The sequence below is a fragment of the Neophocaena asiaeorientalis genome, unplaced genomic scaffold (assembly GCF_003031525.2).
Source record: "Neophocaena asiaeorientalis asiaeorientalis breed wild unplaced genomic scaffold, Neophocaena_asiaeorientalis_V1.1 scaffold65, whole genome shotgun sequence".
Classification (NCBI taxonomy): domain Eukaryota; kingdom Metazoa; phylum Chordata; class Mammalia; order Artiodactyla; family Phocoenidae; genus Neophocaena; species Neophocaena asiaeorientalis.
Window position 1 is genome coordinate 6,523,391 of NW_020173215.1, and position 19,492 is coordinate 6,542,882.

The 19,492-nt window shown below is 38.6% G+C and overlaps 2 protein-coding genes and 1 pseudogene across 5 annotated transcripts in view; 2 read left to right on the forward strand and 1 right to left on the reverse strand.

Moving 5' to 3' along the window:
* The window catches only part of MFSD8 (major facilitator superfamily domain containing 8), a 39,977-nt gene extending 32,084 nt beyond the window's left edge, over positions 1 to 7,893 (reverse strand). The window contains exons 1-2 of the mRNA XM_024745066.1: positions 7,747 to 7,893; positions 137 to 228 (exon numbers count right to left, since the gene is read on the reverse strand). Coding sequence (XP_024600834.1) covers positions 137 to 228; positions 7,747 to 7,811 — 157 coding nt within the window. The 5' untranslated portion in view covers positions 7,812 to 7,893. The remainder of the gene's footprint in view (positions 1 to 136; positions 229 to 7,746) is intronic.
* A 93-nt stretch (positions 7,894 to 7,986) lies between these two features.
* Positions 7,987 to 19,492, forward strand: part of ABHD18 (abhydrolase domain containing 18) — a 34,799-nt gene continuing 23,293 nt past the window's right edge. For all 4 annotated transcript variants that reach the window (XR_003003305.1, XM_024745068.1, XM_024745070.1 and 1 more), the window contains exons 1-3: positions 7,987 to 8,299; positions 17,496 to 17,604; positions 18,236 to 18,320. Coding sequence is in view for 3 of the 4 variants with exons in the window: in XM_024745068.1 (XP_024600836.1) it covers positions 17,513 to 17,604; positions 18,236 to 18,320 (177 nt within the window). In the remaining variant the exon portion in view is untranslated. The remainder of the gene's footprint in view (positions 8,300 to 17,495; positions 17,605 to 18,235; positions 18,321 to 19,492) is intronic.
* On the forward strand, positions 7,994 to 13,378 carry LOC112399731 (eukaryotic translation initiation factor 2 subunit 3 pseudogene; annotated as a pseudogene).

A 19,492-nucleotide genomic window follows, 5' to 3' on the forward strand; every position in this document is an offset into this window, starting at 1 on the left:
CTTAGAAATGGTTAAGATGGTACATTTTATGTTATGTGGTTTTTACCATAATAAAAAAATAATTTTTAATTAAATGACATTAAAATATGATATTTTATCTAAATTTTTAAAATTATGCATAATTTCTAATACTTACCTACACTGCTAAGAAACATAGTAAGATACAGAATCCTAATTGATCTCCATCGGCTCTTATAATGCTCCTCAGTTTCTATAATATCCCATTCTCTAGGTATAAAGAAGAAAAATGTAGTATAAAGTTATCTCAGTACATGCAAATCTTTCTGTGGCATAATTTTATTTTCTCTCTCCTAAAGTCATGAAAATGATATGACAGAGGTATAGTTTACTAATATTGGTTTTTACTATACTAATTCATCTATAAATATTATATCTTTTAATTTCCATGGATTATATTTATGGATCTCTGTGCATAGGAAGTTGGGAGACATGAGGCAGCTTAAAAAGGCAAAACATTTTGTGAACCAATTATTTTGCTATTGTTGGCATGCTATAAACTTATGAATCAAGCATGTTTAAATTTGCTAAACTGACAAAATGAATAAAGTATATCAAAATAAATAAAATAAACTAGCTACAACCATTAGATCTCCTACAGGTGGGATATACAACTAGTAACTATTAAACGATAATAACTCTCATCATTATGACATGCTCTACTCGATGACAGCAAATTAACTTTGCTGTAGGAAGCTATTTTAGTTGGGTACTTTCAGCAAAATTAATATAAAAGTGACACCAGGAAGGTTTGATATGACCTAAGACATTCATAGCCCTGGAACCTCCTGAAACATTTGCCTTTGCTCCAACACAGGTTACCAGACAAGCTCTGTTAGTGGACCAAAGAGAGACCAAGGCCCCTCCAGACTGGGCTGACCTTTCATTATCACCCTTGACCTGGATTAAGGGCAAGTATGTTAACCACGTAGCCTACCTCTGTCAGGTGATAACATTAGCATGTGTACCCATTACATTTTCACATATGCACACAAAAAGAGTTAACAAATTTACCCTAATATAAGCATTATATGTTTTCAAATAATTAAAACAAGCACAACAGACAAAATGCCATCTTATGTTCCAACATTATTTTCTAAAATAGACTTAGTACTGTTAGTCTTCAAAAAAGAAACTATGTTTTTTTTAAATGTGACATGACTGGGAATGTTAGAGAGGGAATGAAGAAGAGAAATAACATTTATTAGATCTATTATGTGCCAGATATATCAGTTCCTGATATAATATATATGAAGTGCTTAACACTGTAAATGCTGTTCCACAAAAATACTGTAATGTCACGTACCTGAAAAATAGCAGAACCCCAGATGCTCGTATTTGCAAATCAATATATTGAAATTTGGAATACATAATGCAGATACAGGAAGTCCCCTACACACGAACCTTCAAGTTGCAAACTTTCAAAGATGCGAATATGCATTCGCATGTCCAATCACATAAGTTAGTTCACGTGTCTGGCAAACATTGTCACATGTGTGCATCCTCTAAAAGTGGTTGTGCTTTTGTGTACTTTACTGTACAGTACTGTATAGAGTACAGTAGAACAGTATCTTTATTTCAAGCCCAGGATGTCCAGAAGCAAGCGTAAAAGCAGCGGTGATGTGTCTGGTACCGCAAGAGCCCTTAAAAATATAGACAAGGGCTCTCTTCCTGTTGTGTGGAAGAGTAACCCCAAAGCCTGGGTTACACAGGCCATTTTCCAGGATTGGTTTTTCCACCACTTTATCCCGGAGGTAGAGAAATATTGCTTGGAACATTCTTTTGCTGCTCGATAATGCTCCAGACCACCCCCCATTCATGAACGACTTTCATCCCAACATCAAAGTAGCACATCTGCCACCAAGTACTGTGTCCCTCATCCAACTTATGGACCAGGGAGTTACAACCACTTTCAAGAAATATTATTCACGTTACACTTTTAGTCAGGCAGTAAAGGTGACTGATGAATCAGGAACAACCTTGCAACAGTTTTGGAAGGACTATAACATCTACAAGGCCACAAAAAACACTGACTGCTTGGCGTGAGGTTACAGCCGCCACCATCAATGGGGTTTGGAAGAAACTTTGCCTGCAGTTTGTTCACGATTTTCATGGATTTGAGAAGGTGGATGAGGAGTCCAAAGAGGTCTTCAGCAACTTAGTGACCCTCAGCGAGAAGCCGGAGCTAGATCTGCAAGAGTACAACTTCATCGAACTCCTTGCTGTGCAACACGAGGAGCTTACTAATGAAGACCTGATGAAACTGGAGACCCAGAGAAAGGACTAAGAGAGACAACAGGAAGGAGAAGTAACTGAAGAACCGAAGAGATTCACGTAGCAGGAAATGGCAAGGGGATTCTCTTTATTTGAGGCGGCACTGTTAGCTTGTGAGGCACAGGACCTGAACATAGAACATTACATGAAGGTTGCAGCAGCCGTTCAGAATGCAATCCAGTGCTACCGTGTCATCTATGATGAGAAAAAAAGAGCTACTATCCGAACATCATTGGATCGTTTTTTTCAAGGGGGTAGATAGAATTGAATCCAGCAAGGAACCAGAACCTGTGCCACCAACGTCACGCATGAGTGAAACTGCAGCTTGCCCTCTGTCTCCTATTGCTGTCGATCCTTCAGCTCTGCCATCTCCCACCTCCTCTCCCTCCTCCAGTCATTAACTCTTCTGGCCTGTTCACTCGATGCCAGCCCCTGTATGCCGGCTGTTGTACTCTACTACTGTACTTTTCAAGGTACTGTACTGTAAGATTAAAAATGTTTTATTTTTTTGTGTTTGTTTGTTTTTTATGTGTTATTTGTGTGAAAAGTATTATAAACCTATTACAGTACAGTACTACATAGCCGATTGTGTTATTGGGTACCTAGGGACTTACGAATGCGCTCTCAGAATGGAACCTGTTCGTATGTAGGGGACTTGCTATTATTACATATCAGCAAAAGGTAGACACCATTCAATCCCACAGCACTGAATTCTGGTATCAGTTTAAAGTACTGGGTTACTATTATAGTTTTAATGAACTCATTATTATTTTCTGGAGATCAGAAATCTAACTGATAATCACGAATAAGAACTATCACTAAAATAAGCCTGAACATTTTCAAATAACCAATTTGCTCATACCTTATCAAAGTTATAGAACTAAGAGAAGTAAATAATCTGATTCTGAAAAAAAATGTAATGAAATTGTTTGTTTGAGTGACTTTGACTTGAAGGTCAGTCAAAAATCTTTCTTCTTTTAATGACAGGTATTAAATATTGAAGGGATGATAGAAAATCACCATTTACTCTCCATGTAATAATGGATGAAAGCAAAGATCATCAGTGAATCCTAAAATAACTGGTTGGAAGGTCAAAAGTCCTCAAAGTATCACTCTTTTGTCGATCCACTAATCAGAAAATGGAAAATGAGCCTTTATAATTGAGAGATATAACAGTCACCCTCTTAACCAAGTAGTCAAGCGTGGCATCCCCGACAGTGGGATGGCCTGGCATCCAATGCTTCCTGACAGAATACACTGGGATGTTCTCAACATAAGCCATGGGATTTTCTTGCCAGAAATGTTTGACCAGGATCTACCCAGAAATGGTCCACAAATTCAGAACGTGAGATGTTCCAAAGAAAACAGTATACTAATCTAGACTTATCAGAGGATTCAATGTTAGTAAGAACAAAAGAGAAGGTCAGGGGATAGTTTTAGGTTGGAGGAGTCTAAAAAGACATAAGGATCAATGCTTGAACATTAATCAGATCCTTTTAAAAAAGAATAGCTGTAGAGTACATTTTTGGAAAAACTGGAAAAATATGACTATAGGCTGTATAGTACATGATATTTTGAATTAGTAGTGTATTTCTAGCTCTGGTAACAGTGACATAGCTGTGTAAAAGAATGTCTATGTTTTGGGGAGATGGAGGCTGCAGACTAAAATGTTTAGGATAAAGTGCCATAATGTCTGCAACCTACTTTTGGGTAGTCTGGCAAAAGAGGGGTGGTTGTGTGTGTGTATGTGTGTGTGTGTGTAGAAAGATTTGAGCAGTGTGGAGAAGGCTAACAATGACAGGGTAATCAGGTATTTATTGCACTGTTTTTTCAATTTTTCTACAGATTTAAAATGTTTCAAAATAAAAATTTTACTTTTCCTTCTTTTTTAAAATAAATTTATTTATCTATTTATGTATTTATTTATTTTTGGCTGTGTTGGGTCTTTGTTGCTGTGTGCGGGCTTTCTCTAGTTGCGGTGGGGGGGGTTACTCTTTGTTGCAGTGCACGGGCTTCTCATTGTCATGGCTTCTCTTGTTGCGGAGCACGGGCTCTAGGCACGCAGGCTTCAGTAGTTGTGGCACATGGGCTCAGTAGTTGTGGCTTGCGGGCTCTAGAGCTCAGGCTCAGTAGTTGTGGCACACAGGCTTAGTTGCTCCACAGCATGTGGGATCTTCCCAGGCCAGGGATCGAACCTGTGGAGGTTTCCCTGGTGGTGCAGTGGTTAAGACTCCGCCTGCCAATGAAGGGGACACAGGTTCGATCCCTGGCCCGGGAAGATCCCACATGCCGTGGAGCAACTAAGCCCGTGCGCCACAACTACTGAGCCTGCATGCTGCAACTACTGAAGCCCGCATGCCTAGAGCCCATGCTCTGCAACAAGAGAAGCCACTGCAATAAGAAGCCTGCACACTGCAATGAAGAGTAGCCCACGCTCTCCACAACTAGAGAAAGCCCGTGCACAGCAATGAAGATCCAACGCAGCCAAAAAAAAATAAAAATTAAAAAAAAAGTATAACTTTGGTGAAGAAATGTATCTTTCTTCTTTGCTGGAGATAGTAGGAACATAGGAGAATATAACTGTCCTTCAATCAAGTTACCATTTTTATTACATTCCAATGTGATTTGTTTAACATTTTGATTCCTTTCTATTATCATTGCTGTATTCTGGTATTAGTTCTCCATTTGAGATTCTCCTTCAAGTAAAGTTGCAATGCTAAAGGGTTTTGTCCTGTCCAAAATTTTCATTACAAACTATAACTCAAATGATAGCATGGGGCTTCCCTGGTGGCGCAGTGGTTGAGAATCTGCCTGCTAATGCAGGGGACACGGGTTCGAGCCCTGTGTTGTGCCGCGGAGCAACTAGGCCCGTGAGCCACAACTACTGAGCCTGCGCGTCTGGAGCCTGTGCTCTGCAACAAGAGAGGCCGCGATAGTGAGAGGCCCGCGCACCGCGATGAAGAGTGGCCCCCGCTTGCCACAACTAGAGAAAGCCCTCGCACAGAAACGAAGACCCAACACAGCCAAAAATAAAATAAATAAATAAATAATAATTTTTAAAAAAATGATAGCATGTTTTTCAAAGTTGCGACTCAAAAACTATGAGGAATACACATGGATGTACTGAGGGGAAAAATAAAATTGTACTTTTACCAGAGAGAGCATCTGTGAACTACTGAACAGAAAAAAGAACCCATATTGAAAGAGGATAAGAGAAAGCAGTGTGTGGTCACTGACAAAATAGTGTAATGGTATAAAAGTTATAGAAATTAAAAGACAGAAATAAATTGAGAATGTTCTATAAAAGTATCTTGTATACAACCATAAGTTCTAGTAATATTTGTTTTACAGAGACTAGGCTAACGTTGCAAAGAAAAATTTTAAGCACCTATAATACTTTAGGATATTCTAAGAGAGGGATCAGCAAACTACAGTCTAATAGGCCAAATCTGGCCTACCACATGTTTTTGTGTAGCCCATGAGCTAAGAATGGTTTTTACAGTTGAATATTTGTAATCAATTTCATGACAGAAAACATTAACTTTGACAATAACATTGACAATGAACAATAACATTCATTATTAGACTTGTATTACAAAAAATTGTACTCATTTATTATTACATTTTAAATTTCATTACTACAAAATTTTGTGGAAATTTATTTTCTTTCTTGTTATCTAAGTACCTATATAATAACTTTGATTTTGCCTCCTGGCCTGCAAAGCCTAAAATATTTACCATATGGGCCTTTACAGGAAAAGTCTGCCAACCCTGGTCTCTTAAATTCTATGGATAAGGTCAGTGGGGATTCCTGAGGACTTGATGAAAGGCTGAGGTTGGTGGTGAACTAGGCTCATCTTTTTGCAATTTACTCAAAGTGAACAGGGCTTGCCAGTTAGTTTTACATATGTTCCCTTTACTAGGGAATCTACGTTTTTAAAGACAGTACACTTATTGAATTATTCTCAAAATACTCCCTTTTTATTTTAAAAATGCTAAATCTAGAAATTAAATTCAGATAGGCAGAACATCTGAATTTAAATGGACCCTAATGAGCATCAATTACTTGAACAAAAGAGAAAGAAAAAAAATCCCCTTTTAAAGTAGGTTTATTTGGACAAAGTGACAGAATGTACCATAAGAATACATCTAAGCATAACTCAAGGATCCTGAAATCTATCTGGAAAACAACCAAGAATTAGGAGGAAGCAAAAACAATGCTGAGAAATCCAAAAATCACAAAGTCCATGTACTCAAGCTCATGCACTTGATTAATACGAGAGACCTTTAGCTTTCGGTCAGAGCTTCCATGTTCCAACTCCCTACAATTCTATTAAGCTTAGATACATGATTTCAAAGCCACAGCAAACTAGAAGTCCCAAAGAAAAGTTGGGAGAAGTTTGCAGACAGCAACAAAAACAGAGGCTGCCAACAGATAACAAAAACATGATGAGGAATAGTCTGCCAGAAACAGAACAGGCTGAAAAATGAAAAATAGATGTGAAAAGTATAGCACTGTAGAACAAATCAGTATAGCAGCACATAGTCCCAAATGCTTTATTAGGCCCGGAGGATGTCACTCTTATCACAATATATTTCAGCAGTGACATTAATTTTAATGATCTCAAGATAAAACGTAAACAAAATTACATTCCATATATTCCATTTAGTAAATCAGGGACCTGACAAATACATTTTCCAAAGGGTTTCAAACAAAGTGATTTTTAAAAAAGGTTTGGTGCTCATACACAGAAATAAACTCAAAGGATTAAGGACCTAAATGTAAGGTTGGATACTACTGTATAAAACTCTTAGAGGAAAATATAGGCAGAATACTCTCTGACGTAAATCACAGGAAGATCTTTTTCTACCATCTCCTAGAGTAATGAAAATAAAAACAAATAAACAAATGAGACCTAATTAAACTTAAAAGCTTTTGCACAACAAAAGAAACCATAAACAAAATGAAAAGACAGCCCTCAGAATGGGAGAAAATATTTGCAAACGAAGCATCTGACAAGGGAATAATCTCCAAAATATACCAACTGCACATGCAGCTCAATATCAAAAAAACCCACACTTGCAAAAAAGTATCAAGAAGTTATCAGGCAATTAGTTAAGTGAATACTGAGACCGGTATCTTCAAGTCTCGAATAAAACTGTGTGAAACGTATAATCAGTTCTGTAAAGGGCCAAATGCAGAGGCTTGGTGGCTGCATCAGTGTTGGTGTAAAGGTACAAGAGGCAGTTTCCGTTTCTTCAACACTTTCAACAGAACCCGCCGGCTCAAGGCGCCCCGCGGAAGTGAAAGCGCATCTCCAAGTCTCGCGCAACCTGCCGCCGGCTCCCGCCACCCTGACACCCCTCCTTCGGCCCACAAAGCCTGATGCAGGGAAAGGGACCAGTCCCAATAGCGCAAGAGGGTCAGAAGGCCTTCTCCCAACATCCGCTCACCTGCTTCCGGGTATGCTGTGGCCTAAGAGCGGCTCCTGCTCAGCCTCTACTCCCAAGCTCGCCATAATTACTGCTCCCACAAGGCTTGGGGCCAACTCTCGCGATACCTCCTGCTCCCTCCCATTCCAGGCGGCCTGAAGCTGTCAAAACAGGCCAGCAAGTGCGCGTGCACGCCCAGAGACCAGAGTGGGCGGAGCACCCCAGGTCAGAGGCGGGGGCCCGCGGGAGGAGGGGCGGTGCCGAGAGGATGATGAGTGTTAAGGGCGGGGCCCTAAGTCCTTATCCTCCTCCAGGGTACTCGCCTCTCCGCCTCCAGGAACAAGGCGCGGAAGAGCCGGGGAGGGTTCAGGGGCGTGTCCAAACAGCCACCCCGCCCAGGGTTCGTCCTCCTCCCCAGCTTTCCTGTCAGCTCGCCGTCGCTTCTCAGTTCCTGGAGAGGCTGCTGTAGCTGCGGTTGGGGCTCAGAAAGGAGACGAGTCCCGAGAGGCTAGAGAGCCGCGGTGTTCGGAGTCTCGGCCAGCTGGACAGCAGGCGCCCACCAAGCGGCCATTGAGTAAGTAGACGGTCCCAGCCGCGCTTCCCAAGCCTCTTGCCGCGCTTGCCTACGTGCCAGTAGGCAGGACTGAGAGCGCAAGGCTTGGCGGGAGATGCGGGGGTCCCGGGCCGAGTGAGGTGGGCAGGCGGGCTGTCCCTTCTCCCTGTGGAAGGTGGAGGTGGCTACGCGCTGTGGTTTTCTTGCTCGGCTAACTACAAAGGCACCTTACCCGCAGTGCCTTATTAGGACCTGGGATGAAGATGATCCTCAAATTCGAACCCACCGCCGCCTGCGTGGACTGAGAGCTTCCGCCGTGCAAGATGCCACTCAGCAGAGCCTGCTGCTGTAACCTGGGGGTTAGAAAAGCCACAGCACCAGTTTGACAATGACCAGATCTTTTCATCACAAGGAAAATGACATTTTTAGAAAATATGTTCTGGGTTGTTTTTGTTTGTTTTCAGTAGATCTTGGTGCTGCTCCTTTCCTGGTGCTTACATATTAACGTCTTACCCCTACAAGCAGGCTTGTAAGCTAATTGGTAGCAGTAGTCATGTGTGTCACAATTACTGTTTTATTAGCACTAGATACATTCTTATGTGATTTCATTTGATCACAACTGTCCTATGACAGGTAAAGCAGACACGTTTCTATTTTACAGAGAACTAAGGCTTAGAAAAGTTAATAACTTACCCAGAATCACTCAGTGTGAAAGTATCAGTTGAGACTCAAATTCAGTTGTTTTCGATCAATATTTAGGAGCACTTATCCTATGCCAGGCACTATACTGGTTATATGTTGTATGGTATATGACATCACTCTGATCTTTGTCTTGTTTGTGACCTTGTGTGTATCCTGTTTGACACATTCCACTGGTGAACAGCTAAACTTGAAGTGTGTTTTCTACTAGTTCAGAATTATCTTCTGAATCCAGACCTGACATTGTATACTTGGATTCAGTCTTGCAAATTTGTTTGTAACAGCTCACAAAAGCATATCAGATTCCTGTGATTGTTTCCAAGAAGGTACATGGGTAAAATTAGTATTTTTTTGTCATAATGTTGCTTTACTGTATCTTCAGCTTCTTTTTAATCTCTGGAGTCTAGCACAGAGTATGGCATATATATATATGTATATTTGGTAAAGGAACTTTTAACCAGTATTGCACCAAGCAGAATGGTTACTAAATAAATATATGTTGAATGAACACTTATTGAATTACCTCATTTCATCCCTACAACAATCCTCTGAGGTGGGATTGTCTCAAGCATACAAGGAAATTGAAAGTATGGAGATTAAGTAATGTGCCTAGGGTCACACCTCCAATTAGCAACAGAGCTAGAATCTAAGAAACACAGGACTCCTGACTGTAAAGCCTGTGCTTTTCACCACCAGCCTTCCTATGAAAAGAATGTCAACATTCTTTCCCCATATCTCTTAAAATATTTCAAAACAAGTAATCAATTTTTATATAAATGAAATAATTTGCTATTATGTATTAGGCCAGCTATTTTTCCCCCTTTATAGTTTAATGTGGCTTATTCAAGCCACCTTCACACTGCTCGTGAAGAACCCAGGTCTTCTGACACTGCTGTTTTCCATTGTTGCCTCCAAGTGATGACTTCAGATGGCAGAAGTACATGGGATGAATGCATGTACAACTGGTGAAATCTAAATAAGCTCTGTGTATTGTACCAATAAAAAAAAAAGGAACAAATCATTTCTTAGAAACATACAACATCCACAGTAAACATTAAAAAAATTTGTTTAAAAACCTAATTATTTCTTTTAAAGCCCATGGAAAAGAAGAACTAAATTTGAAAAGAGATTCGATTATTTGCTAAATGTTTCACATAAGCATATGAGACAGTCCACCTGTGGTATTTCCTTAGATGACTGCTTAGAATAGAATAAATAGATAGACAGCTAGAATAGATACCTCTCCAAACAAATAAACAAAGTTCCTGTTTTCTTATTCTTCTCCAAATTAAGATGGAAAGGAATTAAATTTGTTGAGGTAGGGTAATAGATTTTAATAGTGGATATCGGTGTATCTAAACCCTAATGTAAGTTGCTACTTAAACTTACCTTGAAAATAAGTGATTTAAAAGTGAAGTTATAAGATAAAAATTAGGTCTGCATTTTTGTGGAGTAAAGTTCTTGTACATGGTGGTATTTTTTTTATTTCATATATGCCTTTGAGATATGTATCAACTATATGAGGATAAAAGTCCAGAAACAATTAGTGTTGCACTTAAATGCTTAAGTACTTGAGTGATAGGCGATAAAAGTACTAGATGGCATAAATAGACATTGAGTGTCATTTTAGCAATAGAGCTAATTTCCAAGAAAGACTTTTCATTCCTTGGCACTATACTAGAACTTCTATATTTGTTTCACTTTGTTTTTCTTTTTTGCATTGTCTATATAAAAGTATAGATGACAATTGTGTCAGTTTGGCTTGATACACACTGCAAAAGTGGGTCCTGTTTCTGCAGAAGCTCACTGGTGTCAGTTCAGCTTAATGTGGGGACTTTAAAAAGTATCTGATGTGGCTCCAGATGGGGCTCCCTCTTGGTATATTGGAGTTATCTTTACCCTGGGCTTGGATTATAATCTGTTCATGGTGGCACTGGATAGCAGTTAGCCCTGCCTAGAAAGACCTACATGTTTAGAGCATCCCAGAAAACCTGGTATTATATATCATTCTTGGGGCTGAAATGGGATTTAAGAAGATCCGTGTAACCCCAGACTCCCAGAACGAAGATTATCATAAGCTATGTGTGTGTTTGATTTGCTTTCTGTTCATGATTGGTCAGTTGTTTACTGTCAGGTAAATGTAGCAAGGAAAATGCTGGCTCTAGATTTGGAGTGCTGACTTTTATGGCCTATATTACATGAAATTAAAGTGATTCAGCATCTTTCCTAGTATAGGGTTGAAAATTAGAAATGCCTAAACAATTTAGGCACCTAATAAATATAGAACTTTACAAAATACTTGAAGAGTTCATTTTTCTCAGGTCTTTTCCTGTTCTCTGGCAACTTTGTACTTTTGCATGTTTGTCTTAGCTTGTTTATCTATTACCACCCCAGAAGAATACTGTGTAGAAAGATGGGTTGTCTCATGAATAGTTTAGTACTTTTCTTCTTACTGTAAAATATGAGTGTTGGGATTTTGTTGTTTTTTACACTAACATGGAATATGCATATTGCTTTTGAAGCCGTGGATGTTACAAGGGAAGATATTGGCCCCCCATTCTTTTCCTACCACTGTAGAGAAAATAAGTAGTCTATAATACTTGCAAAAGATAATGAAGTCCTATGTTGTAATGACATGCCATTGTTCTCCTGCAGTTTAATAAATGTACATGAAAATGTATCAGTGCTATTTTTTGAACAATTCCAGAAAGACCCAAGTGAAACAGGAGGGAAGGGGGCAGAGCACAACCTTTGAAAGAATGACAGAGCCTGAGGACATGACATAAACTGATTAGAACCAAATAGGTCCAAGATGGCAGACTAGTCGACTTCCACTAGACCTTAAGCCTCAGGATACGCTCATTTTACACATCAGCAAGCTAAATGACACACCCACAGGCACCATGACAGTTCCAAGGCCGACCATAAAGGTCAAAAAGTAGGTAGGGGCCCACTTTCTGGAAATCCCCACCCCTTCCCCAAAATAGCTGGAATACTCCTCCCACTCACTAGCCTAAGGAATTACCTACCCTTATAAAAACTGACAACCCCATACCCTGGTGCCTTTCTCACCTTCTGAGATGGCCCACACTCTGTGGATTGTGTTTCTCTCTAAATAAATCCACTTTTTACCTTTCACTTTGTCTCTCCCTGAATTCTTTCTGCAATGAGACATCAAGAACCTGAGCTTCATTAAGTCCTGAGACCAGGTGTGTGATCTCAGTTAAAAGACTGTGGGTTCGAGTCCCAGTCTGGGTTTTGGCTGGGTTCAAGCCCTGGCCCATGGGTTCAAGTCCCAATCTGAGTTGCACAGTTTCACAAAGAGTAAAAAATTAAAATCATCATTCATCACTCGGAATTTTTCCTTATGCTCTAGAACCCCCCTGAATAGAGTTGCATATCTTAATATATAAAAAGAGTTGGTCTCTTATTTGAAATACAGAACACTAATTCAGAATTTTGCTATTTGGGTAAAGAATAAACTGTTCCATTTCTACCACAGCTGGGTATACTCAATTGAACTCTATTGAGTTAATCTATGGGTGATATTAATCACCCATAGATTAACACTACAGGAGTCAGTGCAGATCCCACCAGTTAAAGTTTCAGTTCTCCAGATGCCATTGCTTCTGATGCCAGCCAGATTTTGACTGACTTGGCTACAGATTTGGGGCTTCCTGTAACCTCCTTGGATCAATAATTTGCTAGAACAACTCAGAAGAACTAAGTAGGGCTTCCCTGGTGGCGCAGTGGTTGAGAGTCCGCCTGCCAATGCAGCGGACATGGGTTCGTGCCCCGGTCCGGGAGGATCCCACATGCCGCGGAGAGGCTGGGCCCGTGAGCCCAGCGCGTCCGGAGCCTGTGCTCCGCGGCGGGAGAGGCCACAGCAGTGAGGGGCCCACGTACCACAAAAAAAAAAAAAAAATATTGATCACGCTTTGTGCCAGGCTGACGAAATGGTGGGGCAGGTACTTGGTGCAGTTGGAGCTTTACCTGAGGTCTTCACAGAATTGGAAATTTCCTATTTCCTGCTTAGACGCCTTCTAGGTGTACTCACTGAAGGAGACAAGAAAGCAGCAAAAGTGCAAAAGCTGTCTAAGAATGAAGTACTTATGGTGAACATAGGATCCCTGTCGACAGAAGGAAGAGTTAGTGCAGTCAAGGCTGATTTGGGCAAAATCGTTTTGACTAATCCTGTGTGCACAGAAGCAGGAGAAAAAATTGCCCTTAGCCGAAGAGTTAAGAAACACTGGCGTTTAATTGGTGGGGGTCAAATAAGAAGAGGAGTGACAATCAAGCCAACAGTAGATGATGACTGAAGAATTAAATAACAGATTTGGATGAAGTCGGAATTTCTCTTAACAACCTAGGGGTATATTTTCAAAGCAATAGTGAGGAATTAATTTCATAGCTCATTACCTTAGGAGTAGCTGTAAGGATATTCTCATTTTTTGGTGATGAAAATTTAACCTCTAGTACTAAAATAGGGTCTACAATAAATGTAAAAATTGGTGTAATGTTAGATTGAATCTACATTTTACCAGAAATTAATCATTCCCAAATAATGTCTAATTTATACATCAGTGCAGGTTTGAAAGGAGACTGCTACAATCAGCCTTTGCTGTAGCACACATACCACTGAACCTGTTTGAAATAAAATTTTTCTTCTTAAAAAAAAAAAAGTACACAGATTTCCTCAGCTTTCACAATCAGTTATAGAGCTATCATTTAAGGATTAGAGATATTAGTATACTTAAAGTTATAAAGATAAGCAGTAAAAAAATATCAACTAAAATTGGGTGGTGGGGAGAAGGGATCAAATATATCTCATTAGTTATCACCAGGAGTTAATAAATATTATATAGAACATGGAAATACAGGTTTGAGTATTAAATAGAGTTATAAGGATAATCAATAATAATGTTGCTATTATTAGTAAGTATAGCACTTAAATTTGCAAAGTGCTGTTTAAGTGCTTCAAGTATAGTAACTCATTTATTTCTCATACCAATCTGAGGTAAGTACTGTCATTATCCCTGTTTTACAGATGGATTACAGAAAGGATAAGTGACTTGCTCAAAGTCACATAGTAAAGGATTCAACCAAGGGAGTTTGCCTCTAGAGTATATGCTTTTAGCTGTTATGATATATTGCATCTTAAATGTATCATTTTCAAATGTACATACACTCAAATGTAAAACAAATATGAATGATAAAAAAACTGAAGTCAATAAAACAAAAAAAAAGAAAAATTATCATAATAACAAAAAATATAAATAGGTTAAACTCACCCATTAATAGAAAAAATGAGGTAGGCCTGTATATCCTGTAATTGAAAGAGCTTTGCAGATATTTATAAATAATCAGGGTGAGGAAGAAATGTCAAAAAATACAAATACTGTAGTTGATCTCTTCTGTGTTTAAAGAAACACACCAGGACTTCCCTGGTGGTCCAGTGGTAAAGAATCCGCCTTGCAATAATACAGGGGGCGTGGGTTCGATCCCTGGTCAGGGAACTAAGATCCCACATGCCTCAGGGCAACTAAGCCCAGGTGCCACAACTACTGAGCTCGCGCACCTCAACTAGAGCTTGCATGCTGCAAACTACAGAACCCACGTGCCCTGGAACCTGCGCGCCACAACTAGAGAAGAGAAAACCCCAAACCCGCATGCTGCAACTAGAGAGAAACCCGCACACCACAATGAAGACCCTGCACTCTTCAACAAAGATCCCGCGTGCCGCAAATAAGAGCCAACACAGCCAAAAATAAATAAATCTTTTAAAAAATAAAATCGCTAAAAAAACCGCACACACACCAAAATCCCTAAAATATGTGTATGTATATAAATGGATAGAACAAGGGGTCACAAGAGTACAGCATTAACAGCAGTTACCTTTTGGAAAGAGAGGAAGCTTAGCAGAAATGAAGAGAGACTTTTTAGCTTTACTCTATTTTTTTTTTTCCTGCAGTATGCGGGCCTCTCACTGTTGTGGCCTCTCCCGTTGCGGAGCACAGGCTCCGCAACGCTCAGACTCAGCGGCCACGGCTCATGGGCCCAGCCGCTCTGTGGCATGTGGGATCTTCCCGGACCGGGGCACGAACCTGTGTCCCCTACATCGGCAGGCAGACTCAACCACTGCGCCACCAGGGAAGCCCATACAGTGAACATTTTTTAACTAGAAAATGAAGAAGAGAATATGTGATCAATGTCACTTGCCTTCCGTCTTGTATAAATTATCTGTTCCTGTGCTTTATTCACTAACTAGATAGTTTTTAACAAATTTCGTTGGAACATAGTACATGAATAGACTTCAGAACTTATATGATTTTTATGAGATTTGCAGTTTAAAGATTTGGCAGCTCTTTTTTGTCATGTAGGTCTTGGTTTAAATGTTACCTCTTTGGTTAAGTGAGGCTTTTTTTGACCATCAGAGGAGCCCTCTGGTCTTTATCATGTTGTCTTGTTATATTATGATAATAATGTTGTCATCATCTAGTCTTGCTTACTTTTTTCCTAAAAATAATTTGTTTTCTTTCCCTGAAGTATAAGATCCATGAGAGGAAGAACGTGCCTTGATCATCTTGTAGCACAGGACCTAAAATAAATCTTGGCATATAGTAAGCACTTAATAAATACTGTTGCATGAATGAAAAAAGTAATACTCATTCTTAAAAATTCAGAAACTTACATTTAGGCCATCCAATAATGGCTGAGCTATGGTGAACTGATTAATGATAATTCATAGGAATCTAGTAATCAGAATACCAGTTTGTTTATTTATAGTAGTAGATATGAATAGTGTAATAAACAGAGCTGGATATGCGTTATGGGTTTTTTCCTAGCATTATTATGCAAGAAGCAAATTTAATCAAGAATAAAAAATGAATAACACGTGGAAATTGGGGAAAAAGAGAGGTGGGCAGTTTTTAAAAATACTAGATACTATACTCTGGCTACTGATTGTATTGCCTAACACAGGGGTCCCCAACCCCTGGGCTGCGAACCGGTACTGGTCTGAAGCCTGTTAGGAACCAGGCCGCACAGCAGGAGGTGAGCGGCGGGCCAGTGAGCAAAGCTTCATCTGCCGCTCCCCATCGCTCACAGTACCACCTGAACCATTTCTCCCGCTGTCCGTGTGTGGAGAAACTCTCTTCCACGAACCCGGTCGCTGGTGCCAAAAAGGTTGAGGACCGCTGACCTGACAAGTATATTATCGAGTAAATGTTTATTCTTGGTCCTGAGAATCGTAAGAGGCAGTATGAATGATTTGGTTTTGCTGGTCCAGTCATAAAAATAATAAAGTGCCAGTCCGATTGATGGTGGATTAGATCGTACACTTATGCAAACAAAGAAGAGCATTAAGTTAAAGTTGTAGTTTGTTACAAATCAAAGAGTAAAAATATGACATAAATGGTGGTTCCCCAAAAAGCATTCAAAGTAATAGATAAGCCCTTATTAAAGCTCACTGATGGAGCTGCAAATTTCCATTTTCCATTTTTCTAAGTAGAATAAACCCTGAACCTGAATCAGGTTTTGCCTGGAAATCAAAACTACACCATTCAGTTTGAAAAGACAGAGGCAGATATTTTTTTTAAACTTTAGAAATGTTTGGGAAAGGTAGATAAGTGGTACATAAGTAGTAGCACTGATTAATTACTACTTTTCATGCACTGTAGAGTAGAAGACAGGCAGTGTAGTATAGCAGATCTTCAGCCATGTGCCTGAGGTTCAGTCTTAGGTCTGCCCCCCACTTGTTGTGTGACCTTAAGTAAATCATATCCTCTCTGTGCCTCAGTTTCCTTGTCTTGGGGTACTATATCTTCATAAGATTGTTGGGAGGTTTAAGCAAGAACGTACGTGTGTGTGTGTGTGTGTGTGTGTGTGTGTGTGTGTGTAGTTTATAAATGGTGCCTGGCAGATAAAATAGTACTACATAGGTATTAGCCACTCCTATTCAACAAATATTGAATATTTACTGTCAGTCACTGTACTGAGGATGGGAAGGTCCTGCCCTAGAGGAATTCAGAGTTTACTGTAGCTCAGGGCTCTACTTCTTCTCTACTTTTATCTGAGTTCTTTTTCCTGTATCTTGTATCTTATTTCCAAGAGAATACATTCAAAGTTCTAGTTTAATCTCATTTAAAAATTTTCCCCCAGTTTTATTGAGATATAATTGATAATGTTGTATTATTTTAAAGTATACCACATAATGACCTGATATATGTATATACTGTGATGTGTTTACCACAATAAGTTTAGTTAACATCCATCACCTCACATAGTTACAGTTCTTTTTCTTGTAATGAGTACTTTTAAGATCTCTAAGATAAATAAGTCGTGGGGATATAATGTACAGCATGGTAACTATAGTTAACAATACTGTGTTGTGTATTTAAAAGTTGCCAAGAGAGTAGGTCAATGTTTAATTTTTACCTGATATTTGTAGAGGTGGTTAAAAGTTGACCTGCCGAGTAAAATAAAATGTTTTAAAGTCATTTAAATTTTTGTTTTATAGATGTTTGTTTGCTACTAATGGGTGTGAGCAAGTTAGATATTCTATATCGGAGACTTCTCCTTACAAAACTTTTTATCAGAGGATGGGGAAGGCCAGAGGATCTCAAAAGGTAAGCATTTTTTCTGAATGCCTCTTCTAAATTTGTTTTAGTAAACATTTGAAACTTCATTTCAGTTACAAAGTCCTTTAAACATAAAGTGATTGGTAAATTAAGCATTAACTATATAAGAAAGAAATTATTTCCTTTTCTCTTTTATCTAATTATTGCTCTTAAGTTTTAACCCATATAATCATAAATTGAACTATTTTAAAAGTAATTCAGACTTAAAAATAAAGAGCTCTCAGACATAGATTTTTAACTTTGGTAATTTTTTATCCATTACAGATTTCAGGGACTAAACTTTCTTGGGTAACTTGAATTTGTAATGACTGTAAAACTGTGATATAGTGTAGCTCATGGAAGTATTTGAACTTGTGAAAAATAATTTTAGGGATTTGTGCCTTTAATTTTGAGTCTTGAATATGTTAATTACTTTTGGAGCAATGATATTTCTCATGTTTTTTCTGAGACAAAATGTCAAGCTTGAAAAAAACCAAAGCCTAATTTTTTCTTTAATTATTAAAATTAAATTTTAACATAGTTTATGAACTGGACTTGCTAATTTTTAATTACTTTTCATCAGTCTCAATATAATGGGAATACTGAAGTTTTTTCTTTTTTTCCCCCCTTCCCATAATAGACTCTTTGAATTCAGAAAGATTATTGGAAATCGAGAAAGATGTCAGAATCTGGTTTCAAGTGATTATCCAATATACATCGATAAGGTATTCAGATGAAAGAAATGCAATTATAGAAATTCAGGTTTTATATACTGTGTGGCAAGAGTGGGCTGAATGTTGGAGTATAATAACAATAAACTCTAAAACATGAGTACAATATAGATTTTTCATTTAATATTTTTTAAATGCTGTTATGTACCCTAACTGAATGCTTATAGTAACTATATACATGTTTATATGGGAGCATATATTTAATACTTAACTAAATACAAGAAAATATTTAGGGATGGATCTTTTTGAGCCTCATCTTTTATCTTTAGGCTCAAGAGAGTTAAATTATTCAACATTCAGAAGAATTACAAGTAATACAGGGAAGTACTCTACTGAGAGAATCAGCACATGAGAAGTTACTAGCAAAACAACTGTTAAATAACATCAGGGAAATGTTATGGGATATAGTTAATTGCTGAGAGAAGGGTAGAAAGAAAATGCTATAAAATTAGAGAATATGAGAAAATATATTTGAAATAATTTTGTTTTTAAGCAGCCATGTTTTCCTGTAAAACACTTCTAGGCTTATGTAATTGGATACTTGAAGCGCTGTAGGGGAGGGCCTGCAGCTGGGTAGGCTTCACATCCCTCATGGCCTTCAACCACAGTAACTCTACTTTCGTCGCTTTTATATATTGGATGCCTTTAGCAGATTTCATTTTTCAAAAGACTTTCACTGCTAAAAACAGGATCTTATAAATTGGAAATCCCTCCTCTATACCACATAGCTGTTCCTTTTGTATCTTCTGGATTTAGAACATTTCTCCCTCAAATTTTGCTAAATATTTCCATTTTCTCTGTTTTTTTCCTATTAAAAAATCATAGGCTTGAACAAATTTAAAACATACCAAGTAAAGATCAAAACTCTAATTTATGCCACTTTCCACCTCCTAATTCCATTTTCCTCCCAAGGAGGAATTACTGTTAGGATTTTAGAATGCTTTCTTACAGATAACCTTCTTCTCCCCCACCTTCTCTCTCTTGCTCTCTCACTCTCAGTTTTTAAAGATTGAGATATAATTCAAATACAGAAAAATTACCCTTTTAAAATGTACAATTCAGTGTTGTTGTTTTTTATTATTACATTCCCAAGATGTGCAACTATCACTATCTAATTCCAGAACATTTTTATTGCCCCCAGAAGAAACCCTGTACCCATTAGCTGT